Here is a 22,452-nt window from a genome sequence, read left to right as displayed (position 1 = left end):
TAATAGGTACAGTGGCGACACAGTTTATTACACTGCGGCCAGATCCGCAAGCCGGGAGATTTCCCGGCTTGCTAGTGGCCGCCCCTCGGGAGCCTGCGCCCCCTGCACGCGCGTCCAGGGCTCCCCGAGGGAGCCCTGGTGTCCCGCGATCGCGGGACGGCGGCAGGGGGTTCCGGGGGACCCGGCGGACCCGGCAGCGGTAGGGAGAGCGCCCCGATCGGAGGGCGCTCTTCCGCTGCTTCGGCGCGCGCCCGTCACCCTCGGGCGCGCGCCAGGCTACTGCTGCGGCCAAGAACGGGCAAATGCTCGAATAAACTTGGCCGCAGCAGTAGATAGAATAAAATAAGTTCTTAACATAAAGTGATAATATTAACTACATATGTATACTGTGGCGGGAGGGAGTGAGGAGATGATAGATGGCCAAGGTATATAGTAAAGTATGCTAGTGCCTAATAGTACTTAGCAAAAGCAGTGATACCAAATTGGCTTTAATTAGGGAGTGGGTTACTCAGCTGAGAAAGCTCAGAAATGCTTGCCCTCAGCTGAGTAACCCACTCCCTAATTAAAGCCAATTTGGTATCACTGCTTTTGCTAAGTACTATTAGGCACTAGCATACTTTACTATATACCTTGGCCATCTATCATCTCCTCACTCCCTCCCGCCACAGTACATTATATGTAGTTAATATTATCACTTTATGTTAAGAACTTATTTTGTTCTATCTACCTATTAAATGTTAAGTTTTAATGCCTAGGAGTGCACTTCCAAATGAGCTTCTAGTTGCTAAGTGGGGGCAATAAATATGTCTTCACTTCTCAGCTGTAGTTAATTCTAGTATATTCAGCTCATCAGCTGCACCCACCGTCAACCTTGACGGCTCAGGCACTATCATATTACTATCACACCATTTGATTTAGTGAGCATTATATTTCTGTTTTTGTTTTACTTAAAAACAGTGTCTCTTGGAATGTTATCTGTGCTGTTCCTTTCCCCGGTGTGGATGTGTTTTATGGCCAGAGGTGTCAAAAGGTTACTGAAAGCAAGTGAAGAAAGAGTGTGTATGTGTATCAGTGTGAATAAAAATGAATGGAGAGCCCACAGTATATACAGTGCTTTACACAAGGTGTGTGTGGAGGGGAGTGGATATAAATGGTGCGGGTGGGTGTGGAAATGTGAGAGTTTGTAGCACAACTAAAAGCGTGTGTGGATACTTAGTGGTCCCTATTGGTGTATAGTCTATATATATATATATATATATATATATATATATATATATATATATATATATATATATATATATATATATATATATATATATTGTACAGTGAGCAGGGGGTTCCCTGAGCCACAAATCAAAGCTCCTGCACAATATTATTAAAATACAGAAATGCTGCTTCATTACCATAGCTGATATCCGCTAAGGCAATGAAGGGTTAAGGCAGAATAGCATGTTTATTGGGGACATTTGCCCCCAATAAACATTGCAATAAACAACATACAGTACACCCCCTGTGTATTTAAAATACATAAACAACAATAAATACATTAAATACATATTTTTAATGTGTCTGTTAAGCTTCCCTGCCTTGACTGTAATCTGTGTAAAGCCCACTCCCCCTATTGTGTCTGTTAACCTTCCCTGCCTTGACTAATCTGTGTAAAGCCCCCTCCCCTATTGTGTCTGTTAAATCTCCCTGCCTGTGTTTCTGTGAGTGCAGTGTATGTAAATGTGGGGAGGGGGAGGGGGATCCCGATGTCCATACACTATAATGCAGTGCCTCACTGCCAATGACCCACCCGTGAGGCCTAACCACCCTCACCCACTACCCACAAGGGAGGCCTACCCACATACCGTTGCCCCCCCCCCTCCACCGCCCAATCCTGCCCATGGTCCCTCCGCAGCTGAAAAACAGAGACAAAAATTAAAACATCCAAAGTAATGTCCCCTAACCTCTTAATCACCATAGCGGTTATTAACCGCTACAGTCATTAAGGGGTTAAACCACCCTCACCCACCACTCAGGATGCCTACATACCCTCCCACACTAACCCCCCACCCCGTCAGGCCTAACCATCCTCACCCACTACTCACAAGGGAGGCCTACCCACATACCGTTGGGGAAACCCCTCCCCCACCCCCAGTACCCACAATAAAAACAATACACAGCCCCACAATAAGCATCATTACATTTATTAAATACATTACCCACCCCCTGTGCCCCCCCCCCATAAATACAAGATTTATCCTTTTACAAACAGGGTTCATAACGCAGCCCCACGCGAGTCCCCGGTGGGCTGGCGGGGCACCTGACAGACCTACAGGGTGCCAGCAGCCCTTTTCAAACAGGTTCTGGAGGCCTGCTGGTGGGTCCCGCCAGCACCATGGCCCCCAGGTGGTCTCCTTGGGTTACCGTGGGCCACAATTGGGTCCCAACGGTAGGCCCGCGGATGTCTGGGAGCCCCATGTCAGACCCACAGATGTCTGTGGGGCCTTGGGTGGTTCCCACGGGGGTCTGGGGAACTCATGAGTGCTCACTATGGGTCTGCGGTGCACCCACAGAAGTGGGACCACACATCTTCATCCCCGCACCTATGGGTCGGCGGTGCCCCCACAGATGTGAGGCCACCGCTTCATCCCCGCAGACTACGGGTTTGCGGTGCCCCCACAGATGTGAGGCCACCGCTTCATCCCCGCATGTGTCACCCATGGAACCACCAGCCTGATACCCGTGAGATACCCGAGGAGACCCGCAGGTGGTCTCCAGAGGTCCCACGCAGAACCACGGAACAAACCCTGAATGTAAAAAAAATAAACCTGGCCTATATATTCAATACATACACCCCCCCCCCCAACACCTACAGTACAATAATGTGCAAAATAACTATTATCCAGATATGGATAATAGATTAATTGCCCATTATGAAAAACATTAACTAGCATATTCAAATAAATAAAGTACTACTGACCTCATCAATAAGAAGTCTCAGTCGCCAGCGACATCCTTGTCTTGCCCACAAAATACATAGCAAATACAAAGCCAATACATTGCAAGTACATTCAGATATCAATTAACCCCTTAAACACCTTATCAGATAATAACCGCAAAGGTAATTAAGGGGTTAAGCCACACTGGCCCGATACCCACCCTTCACCCATGAATTTGTACAGTGGCTTCATCATGAAACTATATATACAGTATATATATATATATATATATATATATATATATATATATATATATATATATACACACAGAGAGAGAGAGATATATATATATACAGTATATACACACACACATGATGAAACATATACAAATACATGTAGAAGGGTTATCAAAACCATACTGTACTACAAATAACACTTCTCCATACAGACATACTACAATAAAATCAATTTCCTTTAATAATCCTAACTGATCTTACAATCTAAATCATCAAATGCCAATGCAAGCAAAATACAAATACCTCCAAACAAGTAAACTATTTTAATCAATCAAGTAAACAAAAATCAATTAGCATTCATTATTTACACCCCTAAACAATTGACAGTCCATCACGAACAATTAAACAATTAACTAATTCACGCCTGGAGCAGAACAATTTAGCATGTGAAAAAATATAAGTACCAACCAGAATACAAAATTTAAAACCAAGGCTAACCCTGAACACAAGCACACAATACAATATCAACAATTACAGTACATCTATCTAATTTTAAAATACTTTAAACACACAATAAAGCATAGCAGCATAGACAAATTAATTTAAAACACATCAAATCAAGCTTTTAAAACAACATCATTTCTTACCCTGTATGTATATATCTCTCTAGACATACATACATATACAGAGGCAAGAAATGATATACCACAAAAAAAAATACACATGTTAAAAAGCTTTTAAAAAAATTAACAAGTTAAATAAAATACATTTCTTTAGTTCACTTACCATTACTTGGCCCCACCGACTCCCATTGCGCAGCTTACTCACGAACCAATCCACCAGGCACAGGAACCCATAAAATAATGAACCATAAAAAAATAAACATTACACTAAAAATCCAAATCAATCCACGGGTCTTCTAATTTTAATCCATCTTCATCTGTATTCTTCTTTCTTCTGTCTTCTTCCCGCCTTCGGCCACGCCCTTGCCTTCTTTCTTCATAGGAGGTCCTTCCTCCTCAGCGGCTGGCTTCAAAATGAGATGACATAGGCTTTTAAAGGCCTATGACGTCACATTTTCATCATATGGTTCCCACTGCCCTGATTGGGCCGGGAAAACCATGTGTTTTGGCCTATAAAAATAAAAATGATGACGTCATTTAAAGGCAATGAAAGCACAGCCAATCAGAATGGCTTTGCTTCAATTGCCTTTAAGATGACGTCATTAAAAGAAACATGGCCGGCCTCACATGGTACGGTAGCCAATCAGAGCATGGGAACTCCATCCCTACTCTGATTGGCTCTAGTATACCATGTGACAGATGCTTGGGGGAGAAAGGATGTGACGTCAATGAAAACCTGTCACATGGTACGGTAGCCAATCAGAGCGTGGGAACTCCATCCCTACTCTGATTGGCTCTAGTACCATGTGACAGGTTTTCATTGACGTCACATCCTTTCTCCCCCAAGCCTCTGTCACATGGTATACTAGAGCCAATCAGAGTAGGGATGGAGTTCCCACGCTCTGATTGGCTACTGTACCATGTGAGGCCGGCCATGTTTCTTTTAATGACGTCATCTTAAAGGCAATTGAAGCAAAGCCATTCTGATTGGCTGTGCTTTCATTGCCTTTAAGTGATGTCATCATTTGTATTTTTATCGGCCAAAACACATGGTTTTCAAAATCAGGGCCGTGGGAACCATATGACGAAAAATGTGACGTCATAGGCCTTTAAAAGCCTATGTCGTCTCATTTTGAAGCCAGCCGCCGAAGAGGAAGGACCTCCTATGAAGAAAGAAGGCCAGGGCATGGCCGAAGGCGGGAAGAAGACCCCGCCCGGAAGAAGATAGAAGAAAGAAGAATACAGATGAAGATGGATTAAAATTAGAAGACCCGTGGATTGATTTGGATTTTTAGTGTAATGTTTATTTTTTTATGGTTTATTATTTTATGGGTTCCTGTGCCTGGTGGATTGGTTCGTGAGTAAGCTGCGCAACGGGAGTCGGTGGGGCCAAGTAATGGTAAGTGAACTAAAGAAATGTATTTTATTTAACTTGTTAATTTTTTTAAAAGCTTTTTTAACATGTGTATTTTTTTTCATGTGGTATATCATTTCTTGCCACTGTATGTATGTATGTATGTCTAGAGAGATATATACATATAGGGTAAGAAATGATGTTGTTTTAAAAGCTTGATTTGATGTGTTTTAAATTAATTTGTCTATGCTGCTATGCTTTATTGTGTGTTTAAAGTATTTTAAAATTAGATAGATGTACTGTAATTGTTGATATTGTATTGTGTGCTTGTGTTCAGGGTTAGCCTTGGTTTTAAATTTTGTATTCTGGTTGGTACTTATATTTTTTCACATGCTAAATTGTTCTGCTCCAGGCGTGAATTAGTTAATTGTTTAATTGTTCGTGATGGACTGTCAATTGTTTAGGGGTGTAAATAATGAATGCTAATTGATTTTTGTTTACTTGATTGGTTAAAATAGTTTACTTGTTTGGAGGTATTTGTATTTTGCTTGCATTGGCGTTTGATGATATAGATTGTAAGATCAGTTAGGATTATTAAAGGATATTGATTTTATTGTAGTGTGTCTGTATGGAGAAGTGTTATTTGTAGTACAGTATGGTTTTGATAACCGTTCTACATTTATTTGTATATTGGTTCATCATGTGTGTGTATATACTGTATATATATATATATATATATATCTCTGTATATATATATATATATATATATATATATAGTTGCATGATGAAGCCACTGTACAAATTCATGGGTGAAGGGTGGGTATCGGGCCAGTGTGGCTTAACCCCTTAATTACCTTTGCGGTTATTATCTGATAAGGTGTTTAAGGGGTTAATTGATATCTGAATGTACTTGCAATGTATTGGCTTTGTATTTGCTATGTATTTTGTGGGCAAGACAAGGATGTCGCTGGCGACGGAGACTTCTTATTGATGAGGTCAGTAGTACTTTATTTATTTGAATATGCTAGTTAATGTTTTTAATAATGGGCAATTAATCTATTATCCATATCTTGATAATAGTTATTTTGAACATTATTGTACTGTAGGTGTTGGGGGGGGGGGGGGGTGTATGTATTGAATGTATAGGCCAGGTTTATTTTTTTTACATTCAGGGTTTGTTCCGTGGTTCTGCGTGGGACCTCTGGAGACCACCTGCGGGTCTCCTCGGGTATCTCACGGGTATCAGGCTGGTGGTTACACGGGTGACATATGCGGGGATGAAGCAGTGGCCTCACATCTGTGGGGGCACCGCGGACCCGTAGTCTGCGGGGATGAAGCGGTGGCCTCACATCTGTGGGGGCACCGCCGACCCATAGGTGCGGGGATGAAGATGTGTGGTCCCACTTCTGTGGGGGCACCGCGGACCCATAGTGAGCACTCGTGAGTTCCCCAGACCCCTGTGGGAACCACCCGAGGCCCCGCAGACACCTGTGGGTCTGACCCAGGGCTCCCAGACATCCGCGGGCCTACCGTGGGGACCCAATTGTGGCCCACGGTGACCCAAGGAGACCACCTGGGGGCCATGGTGCTGGCGGGACCCACCAGCAGGCCTCCAGAACCTGTTTGAAAAGGGCTGCTGGCACCCTGTAGGTCTGTCAGGTGCCCCGCCAGCCCACCGGGGACTTGCGTGGGGCTGCGTTATGAACCCTGTTTGTAAAAGGATAAATCTTGTATTTATGGGGGGGGGGGCACAGGGGGTGGGTAATGTATTTAATAAATATAATGATGCTTATTGTGGGGCTGTGTATTGTTTTTATTGTGGGTACTGGGGGTGGGGGGGGGGTTCCCCAACGGTATGTGGGTAGGCCTCCCTTGTGGGTAGTGGGTGAGGGTGGTTAGGCCTCACGGGTGGGTCATTGGCAGTGAGGCGCTGCATTATAGTGTATGGACATCGGGATCCCCCTCCCCCTCCCCACATTTACATACACTGCACTCACAGAAACACAGGCAGGGAGATTTAACAGACACAATAGGGGGAGGGGGCTTTACACAGATTTGTCAAGGCAGGGAAGCTTAACAGACACAATAGGGGGAGGGGGCTTTACACAAATTACAGTCAAGGCAGGGATGCTTAACAGACACATTCAAAATATGTATTTAATGTATTTATTTTTGTTTATGTACTTTAAATACACAGGGGGTGTACTGTATGTTGTTTATTGCAATGTTTATTGGGGGCAAATGTCCCCAATAAACATGCTATTCTGCCTTAACCCTTCATTGCCTTAGCGTCTATCAGCTATGGTAATGAAGCAGCATTTCTGTATTTTAATAATATTGTGCAGGAGCAGGGGGTCCCTTGAGCTTTGATTTGTGGCTCAGGGAAACCCCTGCTCACTGTACAATATTATTAAAAAGACATTCATGCCTATAGTATCATTGATGTGCATATACAGTAAGTGTATTACTGTATGTTAGGGGTTACAGGGGTTGTTGTTTTATATATATATATATATATATATATATATATATATATATATATACAGTATATATATATATATATATATTTATTTATATTCATGTATTTATTTAGATTTTTTTTTTTTTTTTTGGGCGGCTGCTGTGTGTGATTTTTTTTTATTGTGGGTAGTGGGGGTGGGTGAAGGGGGTATTAGCCCCAACGGTGGTTGTTTAGGGCTTGCGGGGGGGTAGCGGGAGTGGTTAACCCCTTCATGACCGTAGCGGTATTAACTGCTACGGTCGTGAAGTGGTTAAGTGCACCCGCAACCCTCCCGCAAGTCCTAAACTCACAACTGCCAAATACCCACTTCACCCACCCCCGCTACCCACAATAAAGCGGGCACGGTGGGTTAACCCCTTAATTGCCTTAGCGGCTATCATCTATGGTAATGAAGCAGCATTTCTATATTTTAATAATATTGTGCAGGAGCAGGAGGTCCCCTGAGCTTTGATTTGTGGCTCAGGGAACCCCCTGCTCACTGTACAATATTATTAAAAATACATTCATGCTGCTTCGTTACCATAGCACATAGCCGCAAAGGTAAGGAATGAGTGTTTATTGATATGTGTGTTTTATTCATACTGTAGATGTGCAGAGGGTCTCCGGAGCTGAAGTGCTTTGGTTTTAGGTCCGGGGACCCCCTTCTTCCTGAGATACAGGCCCCTTTATGGGGTGCCGGTATCCCTCTGCTTTGTTTACATTTCGCGGTCACGTGATCGGGACCTTTAAATGCAGAGGGATACCGGCACCTCATAAAGGGGGCTGTATCTCGGGAAGCAGGGGATCCCCGGACCTGAAACCAACGCGGTTCAGCTCCGGAGACCCCCTGCACATCTACACTATGAATACAAATTAATTTTAAATAATTTTTAATGTGCCGATGTTTGCGCAGAGAGAGTAGCGGATCTCTCTCTGCTGCAAACACATCTCGCCAGGGGACGGCCTATAGTATCATTGATGTGCATATACAGTACTGTATGTGAATGTTAGGGGTTATAGGGGTTGTTGTTGTACAGTATATATATATATATATATACTGCATTACAATTCATGAATTTCAGGGGACGGCTTCTCGGCTGCAAAGACAACAGCTCGCAAACGCCCCCATGAGTTTTTACACGGCATTGCAGTATTGCAGACAGCGGGCATAAAATGTTTAAATCACAGCCACGAAAATAACGCAATACATCCCGGGCGAAAACGACACAAAACCGCACATAACGGGGATAATCTGAAATTCGCGGAGCTAGCCGAGTTAGAATAAAGTTGTTCAACTCTGTATATGTCCCCGCCAGGATACCTGCATAACTTCCAGCCTGAGCCAGATTTCACGTAGAGATACCAGCAAGCTTGCATGTACCAAAATGATTTCCAGCTTCATCAGCTGTCAACTACAGATGTAGAAGGCCCGCTGTCACCTGTCAACTACGTGATTAGTGAAGACTACAGGACTGACAGTGGCTCATCACCACCCATTTAGCAAAGTCTATAATGAACGTAAATACAGTATTATTTACTACATTAACTACCTGTATTACACTACCTGTATTACACTAGAGTATGTGCATTACTTACACTACCTGCAGTTCAAGCTGCCGTATTTTATTCTTTTTTTTAAATATCAATACATTATGCACACAGACAAGTGATTAGTTACTGCAGATCGGTCCGTGTTCCTGTAATCAATCGCTTTGCTCATGCTTATTTAGTTCTATTATTTTATTCACAATACTAGAAAATGTAGTCCAGCAATATATTGGCTTGATGTTACTACAGTAGATATTGAACAATTGGTGGACAGCTAGGCGCATGCGTGTATGTCTCATGGTACCTTGTTGAAACGCATATGTGTATCATCACATCCCCAACCCCCACCCACCTCGCACACAAAGTCTTACTACAGTAACAAGACAACGGTAATGCAACCACTTATCAACACCCCCTGCCCCCCCCCCCCACCCCCTGGGCCATTCATGAAAATTCTTGTAGCCTTCTTGAAGGAACCATTATGTGAAATGTTATACAGTACTTACTGTATGTTTTATAAAAGGTGACACAATGAAACAATTTTAAAAAATCAACTTTTTAATTTTTTTGGGAGTAAAAACATTATTTTATAACTTTTGAACAACAGAACAATCAAGCAGCAGCAAAGTCGATCCCCACCAGTCTGTCCTTCCAGGGACGAGCCCTTATATGCCTCAAAAGGCAATTGATGGTGTCTCTCAAGTTCTCATTAAATGATCGGTAACAGTAAAATAACGCTGCACTTCCTCCAATATTGTTCTCCTTAAATTTTCTGGCAGAGCCTTCTTGATTCTATTCCCTTCATAATTAACGTTGTGGGTCCACCTGCTGTACATCTCATAGCTGACGTGGTGTTTAAAGATGTACAGGGCATATTTATGGGCTACACCAGCACTTCCGATCTTGTATTCTCCCAGACTTGCTGGGGCAGGTCGCGCAAGATGATGTCTGGCAAAGTTTCAATGCAAGCTTGTGTGCTTCTGGGAGTGGGTGTGCTTCTGGCGGAGAGTGAGGGTAGGTGGTCTGGGAGGATGCTTTCCTCATGTTGTAGTGGGATGCTTTCTTCCTGTCGCAGTGGCCTTATCGGGGTTGACATCTCCTGTCGTGGTCTTACAGGGTTTGTCATCACATCCTCATCAATGGCATACAGGTACACGTCCAGGCCACCCTCCTGCTCCTGCGTCCCACATACAGGGCCAGGAACTCCAAGCAAAGAATTTATCCCCGCTATGTTACTCTCCATCTTCTCCATGTTCCTCTCCATCTTCTCCATACGCCTATCCATATTTAACATGGTCTCCAAAAGATGGTCAATCTTTTGCACCATAGAGTTGTCAGGGATATCGACACAGCTTAAACCATTCAGCATGCGGGTGAAAGAGCTGGATCTGGTGCGAGGAGTGCTGTTGCCATCTATGTGGATGGGTGCTGGAGCGGATGAAATAGGGGTTCATAGCAGAGCACCGTAGGGGATGGGTGCTGGAACAGTTAATCTCTGCTTCAAATATACATTTTCAAATTACAATTACTGTACACACAAACACACACACGCACACACGCACACAGACTTGCAGAACTGTATGGCTGTACAGTAGGTTGAATTGCTACTAGACTTTTAAGACAACAGTGTCACGATGGACGGAACTTATCAACAATTTTTATATTTTGGGGATTCACGATTGAGCAAACAAATTAAGCAAAATAAATTGTCATTTATTTCCTTGATGGACAAACACACGACAACTTCAGAATACACTTAATAAAACACTTACTTAAATGGGGGAACGGGATAAATGTTCCAGTGAACGAAAAACACAGAAATAGTCTTTTAAATTGCAGTCCTTTTGCAAGGGGGGCAAGATGCCAGCCCGTTATTTCCTTGAAATGTAAAAAGTCTGTTCTGGTTCTTTGGGGTTCGTTCTGGAATCCCCAGGGCTAACTAAATCCTGAAGCAGGGCTAGTTTCCTTGTTGCGATGTTTTTAACCCCTTGCGTTCTGGAATCGCAGTCGCTGTACTTAGATCTTATCCGCTTTGAAGAAATCAGGTAACAACCACAGGAATGAGGGCTACAGGCCTCTTTAAGGACAGGGGCCCTTAGGGTTTTTTTCATTAGCCTCATCCCATTGGCAAGGAATTATCTTCCTCCTATCAGAGCCTGCTCTGTAACGTGGGAAAATCCTAAGGCCAGCCCGGGTAACTCTGAGCATGCTCAGTGAGCAGCTTGGTAGCACTGCTGAGTAAAAGGGGACCTCTCGTTTCGGGGGATGCAACATCTGGAGTGTGGTCCCAAGGTGTGAAATATCCAGGATGAGTAACAGGATCTGCTACTCAGAAACATCCCGGTTAAGTCACACTTTAAGACTCTGGGGCCTTTCATCCACCACACATCCCTAGACGCATTGCCTCAACAGGGGGCTTTTGAAGCTGCAGAGGGAAATACCCCCCAGCTCATGTATGCATAACATTTGTTCCTTAATGATTCACTTACAAAGGCGGACAGGAAAGTTTCCTGTCCTGACTTTTAAAATTGCACAGTAATTCACATTAATAAAAACATATGTTCCACTTGTCGTACAGTTATATTTTTAATATGTGTGTGCTTGGGGGATTAGACTGAGGCTGCACATCAAAAATCAGGGTGCTGGCTCACTCCGTTCCTGAGTTAGCAGTCTTAATGGAACGGCTCCTGTTATTCAGCACTGCAGGTAGAGACTAGCCTGCAAAATGGGGACAACAATGCATAGAAGGGAAAATACTACATGAGTGGTGCACATAAATGTAACCCCTTCAGTCCCAATGCGAATTAGGATTAATCAACCGAGCATACTGCTCGCGATCGCTCACGTGAGTTTCTAGACGGTATTGCAGACAACGCTAAAATGCAATTTTCTGCGCCCGATAGAAACCTGAGAGAAACCCAAGTCAATTGCTATACGATTGAAAAACATAGCGCGTCATGACCCGGAATTCAGAGCGGTACGCCTGGCGAGGTTTTAGAATAAAGGCTGGCGCCTCTGTACTGAGCCAAATACCAAAATAAATCAACACTGGAAAGAATGTTGATCCAGGGAGAAATCTGATTGCCAATATTTGGAGTCAGGAAGGAATTTATTTTTCCCTTATGAGATATAATTGGGTGATATTTTACTGTTTTGTTTGCAACAGAGGAAATACTATAACTTATAATAGAAACATCACCTACCTGTGAGTACCCGTATATCCTCAGTGTTTGTGCTATCGGTAAAGATGTGAGTGAGGACAGATCTCCAATAAAACCTGCCAGTTTACCGTGCTGCATGCAGGAGTAATTAGGGGCTGTCTTCCCGGGCCCCGATAATATCTGTATCACACTCTCTATAGCTTTGTTCACATCTGCACAAGAATCGTATGCATGGTATCCCAGAGTGACATTGGGCAAAATGTCAGGATTCCTGTTTATCTCATCAATGGCAAAAATAAAAGCCAGGAGATGCCTATAATTTTTGGGAATGGGTCTGTGAGAAGATAGGGAACAGGGTTACACCATTATTCAGATATTCAATGGTCACGTCAGCATGTTAATATATCTCTGATCCATCCAGGAATTAATAACGTCACTTTTCTGATAATGTTTAATAAACAATTAGATATAAATATATAACTGAGCCCTATTCATAGTGTTCTGTCCCCGGGATTCACTCAGTGCCAATGCCGAGTATCGCACTGTGAGACGTGTTAATTGCCCCAGAAATTAAAAGCACACAATCCACGCTCGTGCTGTCCTATGTATTCTACTGGAAATATCCCCTTGCAGCTGTGTATGCTGGAGCAACTTCCCAAGCGCTCCTAAATGGAGGTCCACCAGAGGGGACCTCAAAAAGACAAAACGAAATACACACAAGCCTGTCACGGGAGACAAAACAGTTTACACCTGTAGTCCTTGTACCCCCACCCTAAGTGATATTGGGGGGGGGGGTATGATTCATCTCTGGCTACTACTTAGTTGTTGTGCTGTGACCTGTTGGTAAACAGGAGGGCTGAGTGCTCCGCGATGGTGGAGAGAGCCAGAACAGGGGTGCAGGTTACCTTTATTTTTCATTGGTGCAGCGCCTCCAGTCAGCATAGATTCTCTGCAGGGGCAGGGGATGTTCCATACTGACACCTTGTCTTCCTTCACAGCAGCAGACAGTAATCACATTGTTTCTGATACAACTGGCTTTATTGCAGGCAGATGGTAATAATACAGCAAGCACAGATGTATCCCTTTTCTCTCTTGTCTCCCATGCTGGTCAGAGCCTTGACTCAGGCATTTGGCCCCTTTCAGGCCTGTTACACTTTCCTCCCATCCCCTGGTGGGATGGAGGAAGAGGCTCCTCGCTCCACAGGTGGAGGAGAAAGGATCAAACAGGATCACACTCCAGGCTCTTCTCCCTCAATTTAGGAGAGTGTCAGAATTTATAACATGAGATTGGGCTTTAAAACCCTGCCCCATAACAGAACAGGTTGAATACTGATTGGTTCATCCAAAATTAGTGATCACCAATCAGTATCCTTCTCTCTGACTGACACTCTCTGGTAGTTGCTAGGCCTGTCCTTGGATACCTGAAATGTATCCAAATCTGGAATACACACACAGAGCCTAAAGAAGGAATTAACCCCTCCACTGCCTGCACCTAACAGGACTTACACTGGAAAGGTCAAGGCAGATAAGTAGCGGCCGGGAGGCTATGCTATACACCTTTTTACCGGGATCATTCACTGAGCAAAACAAGTTGGTAAAACAAATGATAATTTATTCACTTAAAATAGGCGTAAACACAAAGGGACACAAAATACATAATAAAGACACACTTACTGGGGGTCTGGGCTACAAAACCAGACTTTCGTAGCTTAAATAGAACGTAGAACAAAGGTTTTAGTTGACCGGAACTTAGCCAGAAATGTCCTGGAACTCAAATCGGCGTGAGGTTCCTGACGGCGCCACTGTATCTGCTCCGGATGACTTGTAATAACTTGACCGCAACTTAGCTCCAAATGTCCTGGAACTAACATCGGCATAAAATCCCAACCGCGACCACTACGTTTAATTCACAGAACTTGGGAGCAAAAACTGGGGTGCCGGTATCCCCTGCACTTTCAAAGCTTCCGTGTCACGTGACGAGGACATTTATATTCTGCAGGGGATACCGGCACCCCTTAATGGGGCCTGTATCTCCTGAAGTAGGGGGTTCCCGAGGCTGAAACCAATGCGGTTCAGCACTGGAGACCCCCTACACATCTACACTAGTATTAAAACACACATAACAATAAATAATAATTCCTTACCTTTGCGGCTATCTGCAATGGTAATGAAGCTGCATTAATGTACATTTTAATAATAGTGTGCCGGAGCAGGGCATCCCCTGAGCTGAACCGCATTGATTTCTGCCTCAGAGACCCCCTGCTTCCCGAGTTACAGGCCCCGGTATGGGGCATCGGAGGCCAGTGTCGCCGCTATCTTTATAGAGTCCAAGACACGACGTGGACGCTATAAAGATGGCGGCGACACTGGCACTGATGCCCCAAACCGGGGCCTGTAACTCGGGAAGCAGGGTGTCTCTGAGGCAGAAATCAATGCGGTGCAGAACAGGGGACCCCCTGCTCCCGCACACTATTATTAAAAATACATTAAACCTGCTTCATTACTACACTGGCGACACACTTTATTCGAGCTCGGCTAGTCCCACGAATTCGGGTATACCCGGGTGTATTGAGGTTTGTGACTGTTTTCTGCCCGAGTGCATTGAGGTATTTTCCAGGCAGGGATTGAAGCATTTTATTCCTGCTGGCTGCAATACTGCACAGTATATATATATATACTGCATTACAATTCATGAATTTATGCCATCTGGTAGACACGCGAAGCATTGCAGCCTATTAAATCCTAATCATTATCATTTAACAGATCAGCCGCCCATCAGCCAGGCATGAACCCAGGCTGGGAAGGCAAATGCAACGGGGCTTGTCAGAGGTGAGGAGCGGCGCATTCCAGGTATCTGCCAGGTACATACCGGGTATTTGCTCGAATAAAGTGTGTCGGTGCAGTATAGCGGCTATCCACTAAGGCAATGAAGGGGTTAAGGCACAATAGCATGTTTATTGGGGACAATTGCCCCCAATAAACATAGCAATATACAACACACATCCCCCATGCCCCCTAACACATACAATACTGTAATGGGCAAAATAACTATTATCCACATATGGATAATAGATTATTTGCCCATTATTAAACTTATAAATCAGCATAAATAAATTGAGTTCTACTTACCCCCTGGCAATGATGGGCATCCGGTCACCCACCTTGCCCCCATTCATTTGTACAGTGGGATATATATATATATATATATATATATATATATATATATATATATATATACAGTATATATATGTATATATACATATAACACCAATATACAAATAAACGGTTAAGAATTATATACAGTAAACATGTATACATAAAAACATCAAATCTGAATCTCATAATTATCACATAATAAAATTAAACCAGCACCACATTGCATCTTAAAATTAATCCAGCAGCACTTTTAAAAATAAATGATATCTCCTCTCCCAACAAACCAGCTAGACAAATGTATATCAAATGTCACACAATTGCATTTTAGTGTGTACATGATGCAATTAATCTGTGCATCATGTACAGTAACACTATGCAAAATCAATTTCAAAATAAAATACACTATGAACAACATACAATGCCATACACATATGGTTAGAGAGCTTCCGATTCCCCTGGATTTCGGCGAGTGGGCCATCTAATGGTAAGTAAACAAAAGAAAAGTATATTATTTTAACTTTTACAAGTTTTTTTTCATGTGTTTTTTTTTTTTTTCCATTTATTGCCCCTGAATTGATCTATGTCCCTATGGTTATACATACATTCAGGGACACTGAATGGGTGTATTGTATGTGATTTTTTTGATAGAAATGCATTGTTTTTAATGCTCTTTTATTGGCCCTGTATGTAATGTGTATATATATGGATAGACATACAGGGATAATAAATGATTGATTTGCTAATGTTTATGTTTTTTTCATGTATTTCAAATGTATTTAGCTGCTTGATTTCTACATTGTTGTGTGTGTAATTTTTTTTTTTTTTAGTTACATGTCATTTGTAATGGTCTTTGCAGGGGCTTGCTTTTTAATAAAGGCTTATTTCTGGTAGTTAGATTTGTATGATGGTGGTTACTTTGAAGTAGAATTATTTTCCCTATAGTTTGGATTTAGGAATTGAATAGTGAATTGTATAATTGATTTGGATTGTATTGTAATTGATTTAGGAAAATGATTAATTGATTGATGGTAAATGTATATATGTTTACTTGCTTAGTTTCTATTTGATTTTGTGTATGGCATTGTATGTTGTTGTTCATAGTGTATTTTACTTTGAAATTGATTTTACATAGTGTTACATGATCCACAGATTAATTGCATCATGTACACACTAAAATGCAATTGTTTGACATTTGATATATATTTGTCTACGTGCGGCTTTGTGAGGAGAGGAGATATCATTTATTTTTTCAAGTGCTGTTGGTTTAATTTCAAGATGCAATGTGGTGATTTTAAGATTAAGATTTCATGTTTTTATTTATGCATGTTTATGTAATCATTTAACATGTATTTGTATATTGGTGTTATATATATATATATATATATATATATATATATATATATATATATGTGATACGATACCGTTTGAGCGAATATCAGAGACAGCACTCCACAAAGTTGTCAAAAAAGTATTGTATTTAGTGAGGTGTCATCACCTTGAGAAAGGTCCCGTGTGGAGGACCGAAACGTTGGTTACTATGTCTCACTAAATACAATACTTTTTTGACAACTTTGTGGAGTGCTGCCTCTGATATTCGCTCAAACGGTATCGTATCACCTATTTGATTTATATAGGATTTGCACCCACCTTTTTCTACCTGACGGAGTGCCTTGTTCTCATCTATTCACTATATATATATATATATATATATGTAGAGGTATCAGTACCGTGTTAGCCGAGCTTCAATAATCAAAAAATAAATAGATGATACCATTCTGTGGCTAACGAAACACATCCACACCGGGGGAAGGACCAGCACAGATAACATTCCAATAGACACTGTTTATAGTATAGCTTTTTCTTGCTTCATTCATTGTAACATCGCCGGAAGAAGAGATCAGTGTATCTCGAAAGCTCGCACAAATAAAAGCATTTCGTTAGCCACAGAACGGTATCATCTATTTATTTTTTGATTATATATATATATATATATATATATATATATATATATAACAAACAAAGAATAGACTGCGCTCCTCAGGTGTAAAATCAGACTAATTACCAAATGATTGTATGAAATGGATATAGCAAAGGTGAATGGCAAAAGTGAATGCAACAGTATTATGGATGATTGACTCACACTAATAAAAATACATGCAATATGTTATAATAAAATGCTGAGTGCCAATGTTTAAAAAGCTGCTGTAAACACAAATATATGCCAGTGAACAATACAAATATAATAAAATGGCATGTGTTGGTAGTTATGACTACTGCACTAATGAATCCCTCCTGAATGATACTAAATGAATGATGAATGGAAAAATACAGAAAAAATGACACTAAGTGTGTCAAAGATAAAAATAAAAATAAAAAATGTGAAAAATGTAAAAATATATCAACCAAACCAAGGGTCCATGCTAGGATCTGGCTGCTCTCATCAAGGACCAACGAACTCCCAGAAATCTGTGAACAACAAGAAAAGAAAGCGCCCGATCCTAGTGCAGCATGAAAAAATACAATTTAATAAAAATGAATATGAATAAAACCAACAAATGCGAACTCACAAACACAGGATAAATAAATGCATATAATGAGTATACTCATTCGCCAACCGCCCACGTTGTGCCTTGGATGGCGCGCCCTCTCTCTGTCTGGGTTTTCTCAGCTCTGCTGAACCGACATCCAGCAGGGGATACAGGAAAAAGCTCACCACAATGTGACCCGGAAGTCCTCCACAATGTTAGTGTATCCGGATATGAGGTCTGTAGTCCGTGACCCCGCGATGCAGGGGCTGATCAGAGAAGTCTCTCTGCACTCCCAAAGGCAGTCCGTAATGAGGTGGGCAGTGAGGATAGAGTCAAAATATATATCACAGTGTGACAGCAGCTAAAAAACGCTCTTCTCTACGCGTTTCTTCACATAAAGTGATTTCATCAGGAGATGAAATCACTTTATGTGAAGAAACGCGTAGAGAAGAGCGTTTTTTAGCTGCTGTCACACTGTGATATATATTTTGACTCTATCCTCACTGCCCACCTCATTACGGACTGCCTTTGGGAGTGCAGAGAGACTTCTCTGATCAGCCCCTGCATCGCGGGGTCACGGACTACAGACCTCATATCCGGATACACTAACATTGTGGAGGACTTCCGGGTCACATTGTGGTGAGCTTTTTCCTGTATCCCCTGCTGGATGTCGGTTCAGCAGAGCTGAGAAAACCCAGACAGAGAGAGGGCGCGCCATCCAAGGCACAACGTGGGCGGTTGGCGAATGAGTATACTCATTATATGCATTTATTTATCCTGTGTTTGTGAGTTCGCATTTGTTGGTTTTATTCATATTCATTTTTATTAAATTGTATTTTTTCATGCTGCACTAGGATCGGGCGCTTTCTTTTCTTGTTGTTCATATATATATATATATATATATATACAGCACCGACAAAGTTTATTGACAGCGCGCCAGCTGCATGCCCCCGCATCCCCTCCGTGCCCCCCCCCTCCAATCCGCGTGCAATTTTATGTCCCTTCCCGACCCCCTAGCTGCTCCTGCTGTGCCCCTCTGCTTCCTCGCTCCCCCGCTTACCTCACTTCAAACCTTCAGGGGAGTCGGGGAAGCCGGGGAAGCCGGGGAAGCCGGGGAAGCCGGGCGCGCACGTGACTATGACGTCACCGTGACACGCGAACGGGCCGCTTCTCCACGCTTCTCAACGCTGCCGGCATCCTGCCGTGCGGCTTTTGTATGAATAAACTTTGTCGGAGCAGTATATATATAAAATCTATATATATTATACCCACTGTGCAAATGAATGGGTGAAGGGTTGGTATCTGTGCAGGGTGGGTGTAACCCCTTAATTACTATAGCCGTTATTAACCGCTAAGGTGATTAAGGGGTTAACTGGCCTTAGAAAATATTTGCAATGGTTTTTTTTTTTTGCCAATGGAGGACCTTTGATGACCGGACTGTAAGTAGAACTCTATTTATTTACTTTATTTATGCTGTTTTATGTGTTTCATAATGGGCAAATAATCTATTATTATATCTGGATAATAGTTATTGTGCACATTATTGTACTGTATGTGTGTGTGTGTGTGTGTGTGGGGGGGGGGGGGTATTTATGTATTTAAATGTATAGGACAGGTTTATTTTTTTTACATACAGGGTTGTTTCTTCAGATCTGCGGGGACCTCTGGAGACCACCTGAGGTCTCTTCGGAGTTTCCAAGCTGGCGTGTCCACCGGGGACACCTGCAGGGAAGAACCAGTGGTCCCATCTGTGGGGGCACCGCAGACCCGTAGGGACCACCCGAGTGCCACCAGACCCCCGTGGGAACCACCCGAGGCCCCTTAGACACCTGTGGGTCTGACCCGGGGCCCCCCAGACATCCGCGGGCCTACCCGTGGAGACCCCATTGTGGCCCATGGTGACCCACAGAGACCACCTGGTGGACCACGGCGCCTTGTGGGGACCACCCGTAGACCTCTAGACCCGGTTTGAAACCTTGTGCTGGCCTACTGTGAGGCTTACGGACACCCGTCAGGGCCACCGGGGACTTCTGTGGGCCTGGGGTATTAACCCTGTATGTAAAAGTATACATCAGGTATTTATGGGGGGCACAGTGGGTGTGTTATGTAGTATTTATTAAATATAGTGCTGTTTATTGTGTTTAACGGGGGTGAGGAAAGTGGGTAATGTCCCCAAGCCAGGCTGGGTAGGCCTCCTTGTGGGTAGTGGGTGGTTAGGCCCCATGGGGTGGGTAGTGGGGGAGGGTTAATAGGCCTTCCGAGTGGTGGGTGAGGGTGGGTTAACCCCTTAATGACTATAGCGGTTAATGACCGCTATGGTGATTAACGGTAAAAGGACATTACATTGGCTATTTTGATTGTTTTGTATGTTTTGCAGCTTAGGAGGGGACATGGGCAGTATGAAGATGAGGATGAAGACGGCCTTCATCATGGGTGCCTGGAAAAGGTAAGTGTAATATGTATTTACTACATTTATTGTGATTTATATGTATTTTAAATGGGCAAATGCATTATTATCCATATATGCATAATAGTAATTTTGCCCAATACTGTATTGTATGTCTTAGAGGGCGGGGGGAGGGGGGTGTATTTAGTTAGAAATATTGTTTATTTTTTTGGAGGCACAACATTGGTACCGCAGGCCCGCGGGAACCCCGGGACTCCCGCGGGGACTCCCGCTTGATCAGCCGGGTACATCCGCGGGACCCCCGGACACCCGCGGGACCCCCAGCCTCCCTCGGGGACCCCTGCGGGTCAGCTGGGGACACCCGCCGGCCTGTTGTATGGGTGTTGCACCTGCAAAAATGTAAACAAAGAAATTTTTCAAAATACAGCTTTTTTTATCACCTGCCTTTAGCTGGTGAGCTTTGTTCAGCGCAACTTTTGTGTACGATAAGTTTGCGTTGCTTAGTGATTCCCGCAGAAGGGCAGGTTTCTGCGCAAACAGCTGATCGTACGAGCAAAGTTGGACTTTGAAAAATTTCTTGAAAAAAGTCAGTTTTAGAGCGCAAAGTGCCTGTTTGCGCGGCTCTTTGAATCGCGCTCGGCAGAACTTCTCGTTCTAAGAGCACTTTGCGCTCTTAAAACGACTTATCACTGTTTAGTGCATAGCCCCCTTAGACTTTAAAAACTGCACACAACCTTATATATCGTTGGAGTACCCCCAGAACTATACCAGGTTCTGGGTGACCTGCGCATTAACTGGGGATCCCCCCTTAACCTAGGGACCCTTTTCTGACCCTTCCCTGGAGAAAGCTAGGTACTCAACCATCCCGCCCCCAGCAGGATCATCATCGAACGCCACCCAGTTTCCCCTGTCCTGTGTAGATTTTGCTACCCCCTGATTGTCCTGGGTAAGGTTGGTAAAGGCTGTAGGCTCCTCAATGTCTCTGGATGAATCAGTCTTGGCCTGCCTACCACAGCCTGTTACTGCCAACAACTTATGTATTTCAGGGTCCATAGGGGCCTTGCGCCCTCGGCCCTTGGTTCGGTCGTGGTGCTGCTGTAATAAATGGTCAAGTGGGGCGTTGCTCATCAGAGCGGGTACAGTAGTGTCCTCCTCCGTCGCGGCGGTCGTCTTTACGATGACGACATCCGGTTGCACCGGAAGGGTGTTGATGTCCTCGGCGTAGGAAGAAGTATCGTCTGGTACCTCTCCGCTGGATCCCTCCACTGGAACATGGAGAGAAGAAGTATCCTCACTGCTTTGTTGACTCCTAGCAGTCACGTGGTTCTCCCAACCGGGAGCAGGCATGCCCAATGCCATCTCTCGAGGAACCGCCAAGGCCTTGGTGCTCCTACGCTTAGGGTACACCGTAGCTCTCGCTGATGTCATGATTACGGGACTCCCCTCCCGTTCGTCCTTGGGGGTAGGCATCTCCTTGGCTGCCCCACTTGAGTGAAACTCCATCCGGTGCATCACAATGGAGCGCCTCCCATTGCAGTCATCCAACGTAGCTTGGAACTCGTCCCCAGGGGAAGAGGACCAGGACACCTCGTGATCGCTGGCGGCTGCTTGCAGGTAGTGGTCCCACTACTGTGCCACTAGTGGAAGAGCCTCAGCCTCCTCCTGGGCGGTCACCTTACTGGGTAAGTCTTTTCTAGGTACTGGAACAGGGACGCGCAGGTCCCTTGGAGCGCCCGCTCCCGAGGCTGCGGTCCAATCCGCACCTCTCTGCTGGTAGGTCGCGTCATCCCAGCGGGCCTGCAGGGGTGGCAACCACACCTTTAGCTTTAGGTGGGTGATCCCACACCACTGCCACTTAGACGTTAGGCTCACCTGAATGGGAAATCACAGCAGGGGCAGATACATTTCAAGAAGTTCTCCCCATTGACTTGTACTAACAGGAAGCCTCCTGGTAGTCGATATTGGGACACCCGGCCATTGTAGGGTGTAGCGCGGTAATATTGTGGATTAGC

The 22,452-nt window shown here is 43.8% G+C and overlaps 1 protein-coding gene across 1 annotated transcript in view; it reads right to left on the bottom strand.

Moving 5' to 3' along the window:
• LOC142465849 (vomeronasal type-2 receptor 26-like) overlaps window positions 1–21,868 on the bottom strand; it is a 67,778-nt gene extending 45,910 nt beyond the window's left edge. The window contains exons 1-2 of the mRNA XM_075570259.1: window positions 21,273–21,868; window positions 12,392–12,683 (exon numbers count right to left, since the gene is read on the bottom strand). Coding sequence (XP_075426374.1) covers window positions 12,392–12,683; window positions 21,273–21,868 — 888 coding nt within the window. The remainder of the gene's footprint in view (window positions 1–12,391; window positions 12,684–21,272) is intronic.
• Between the last annotated feature and the right edge of the window lie 584 nt (window positions 21,869–22,452).

Source organism: Ascaphus truei, chromosome 1, assembly GCF_040206685.1.
Source record: "Ascaphus truei isolate aAscTru1 chromosome 1, aAscTru1.hap1, whole genome shotgun sequence".
Taxonomy (NCBI): Eukaryota; Metazoa; Chordata; class Amphibia; order Anura; family Ascaphidae; genus Ascaphus; species Ascaphus truei.
Note: the sequence above shows the minus strand (reverse complement) of the source record. Positions and strands in the feature narration are given on the sequence as shown.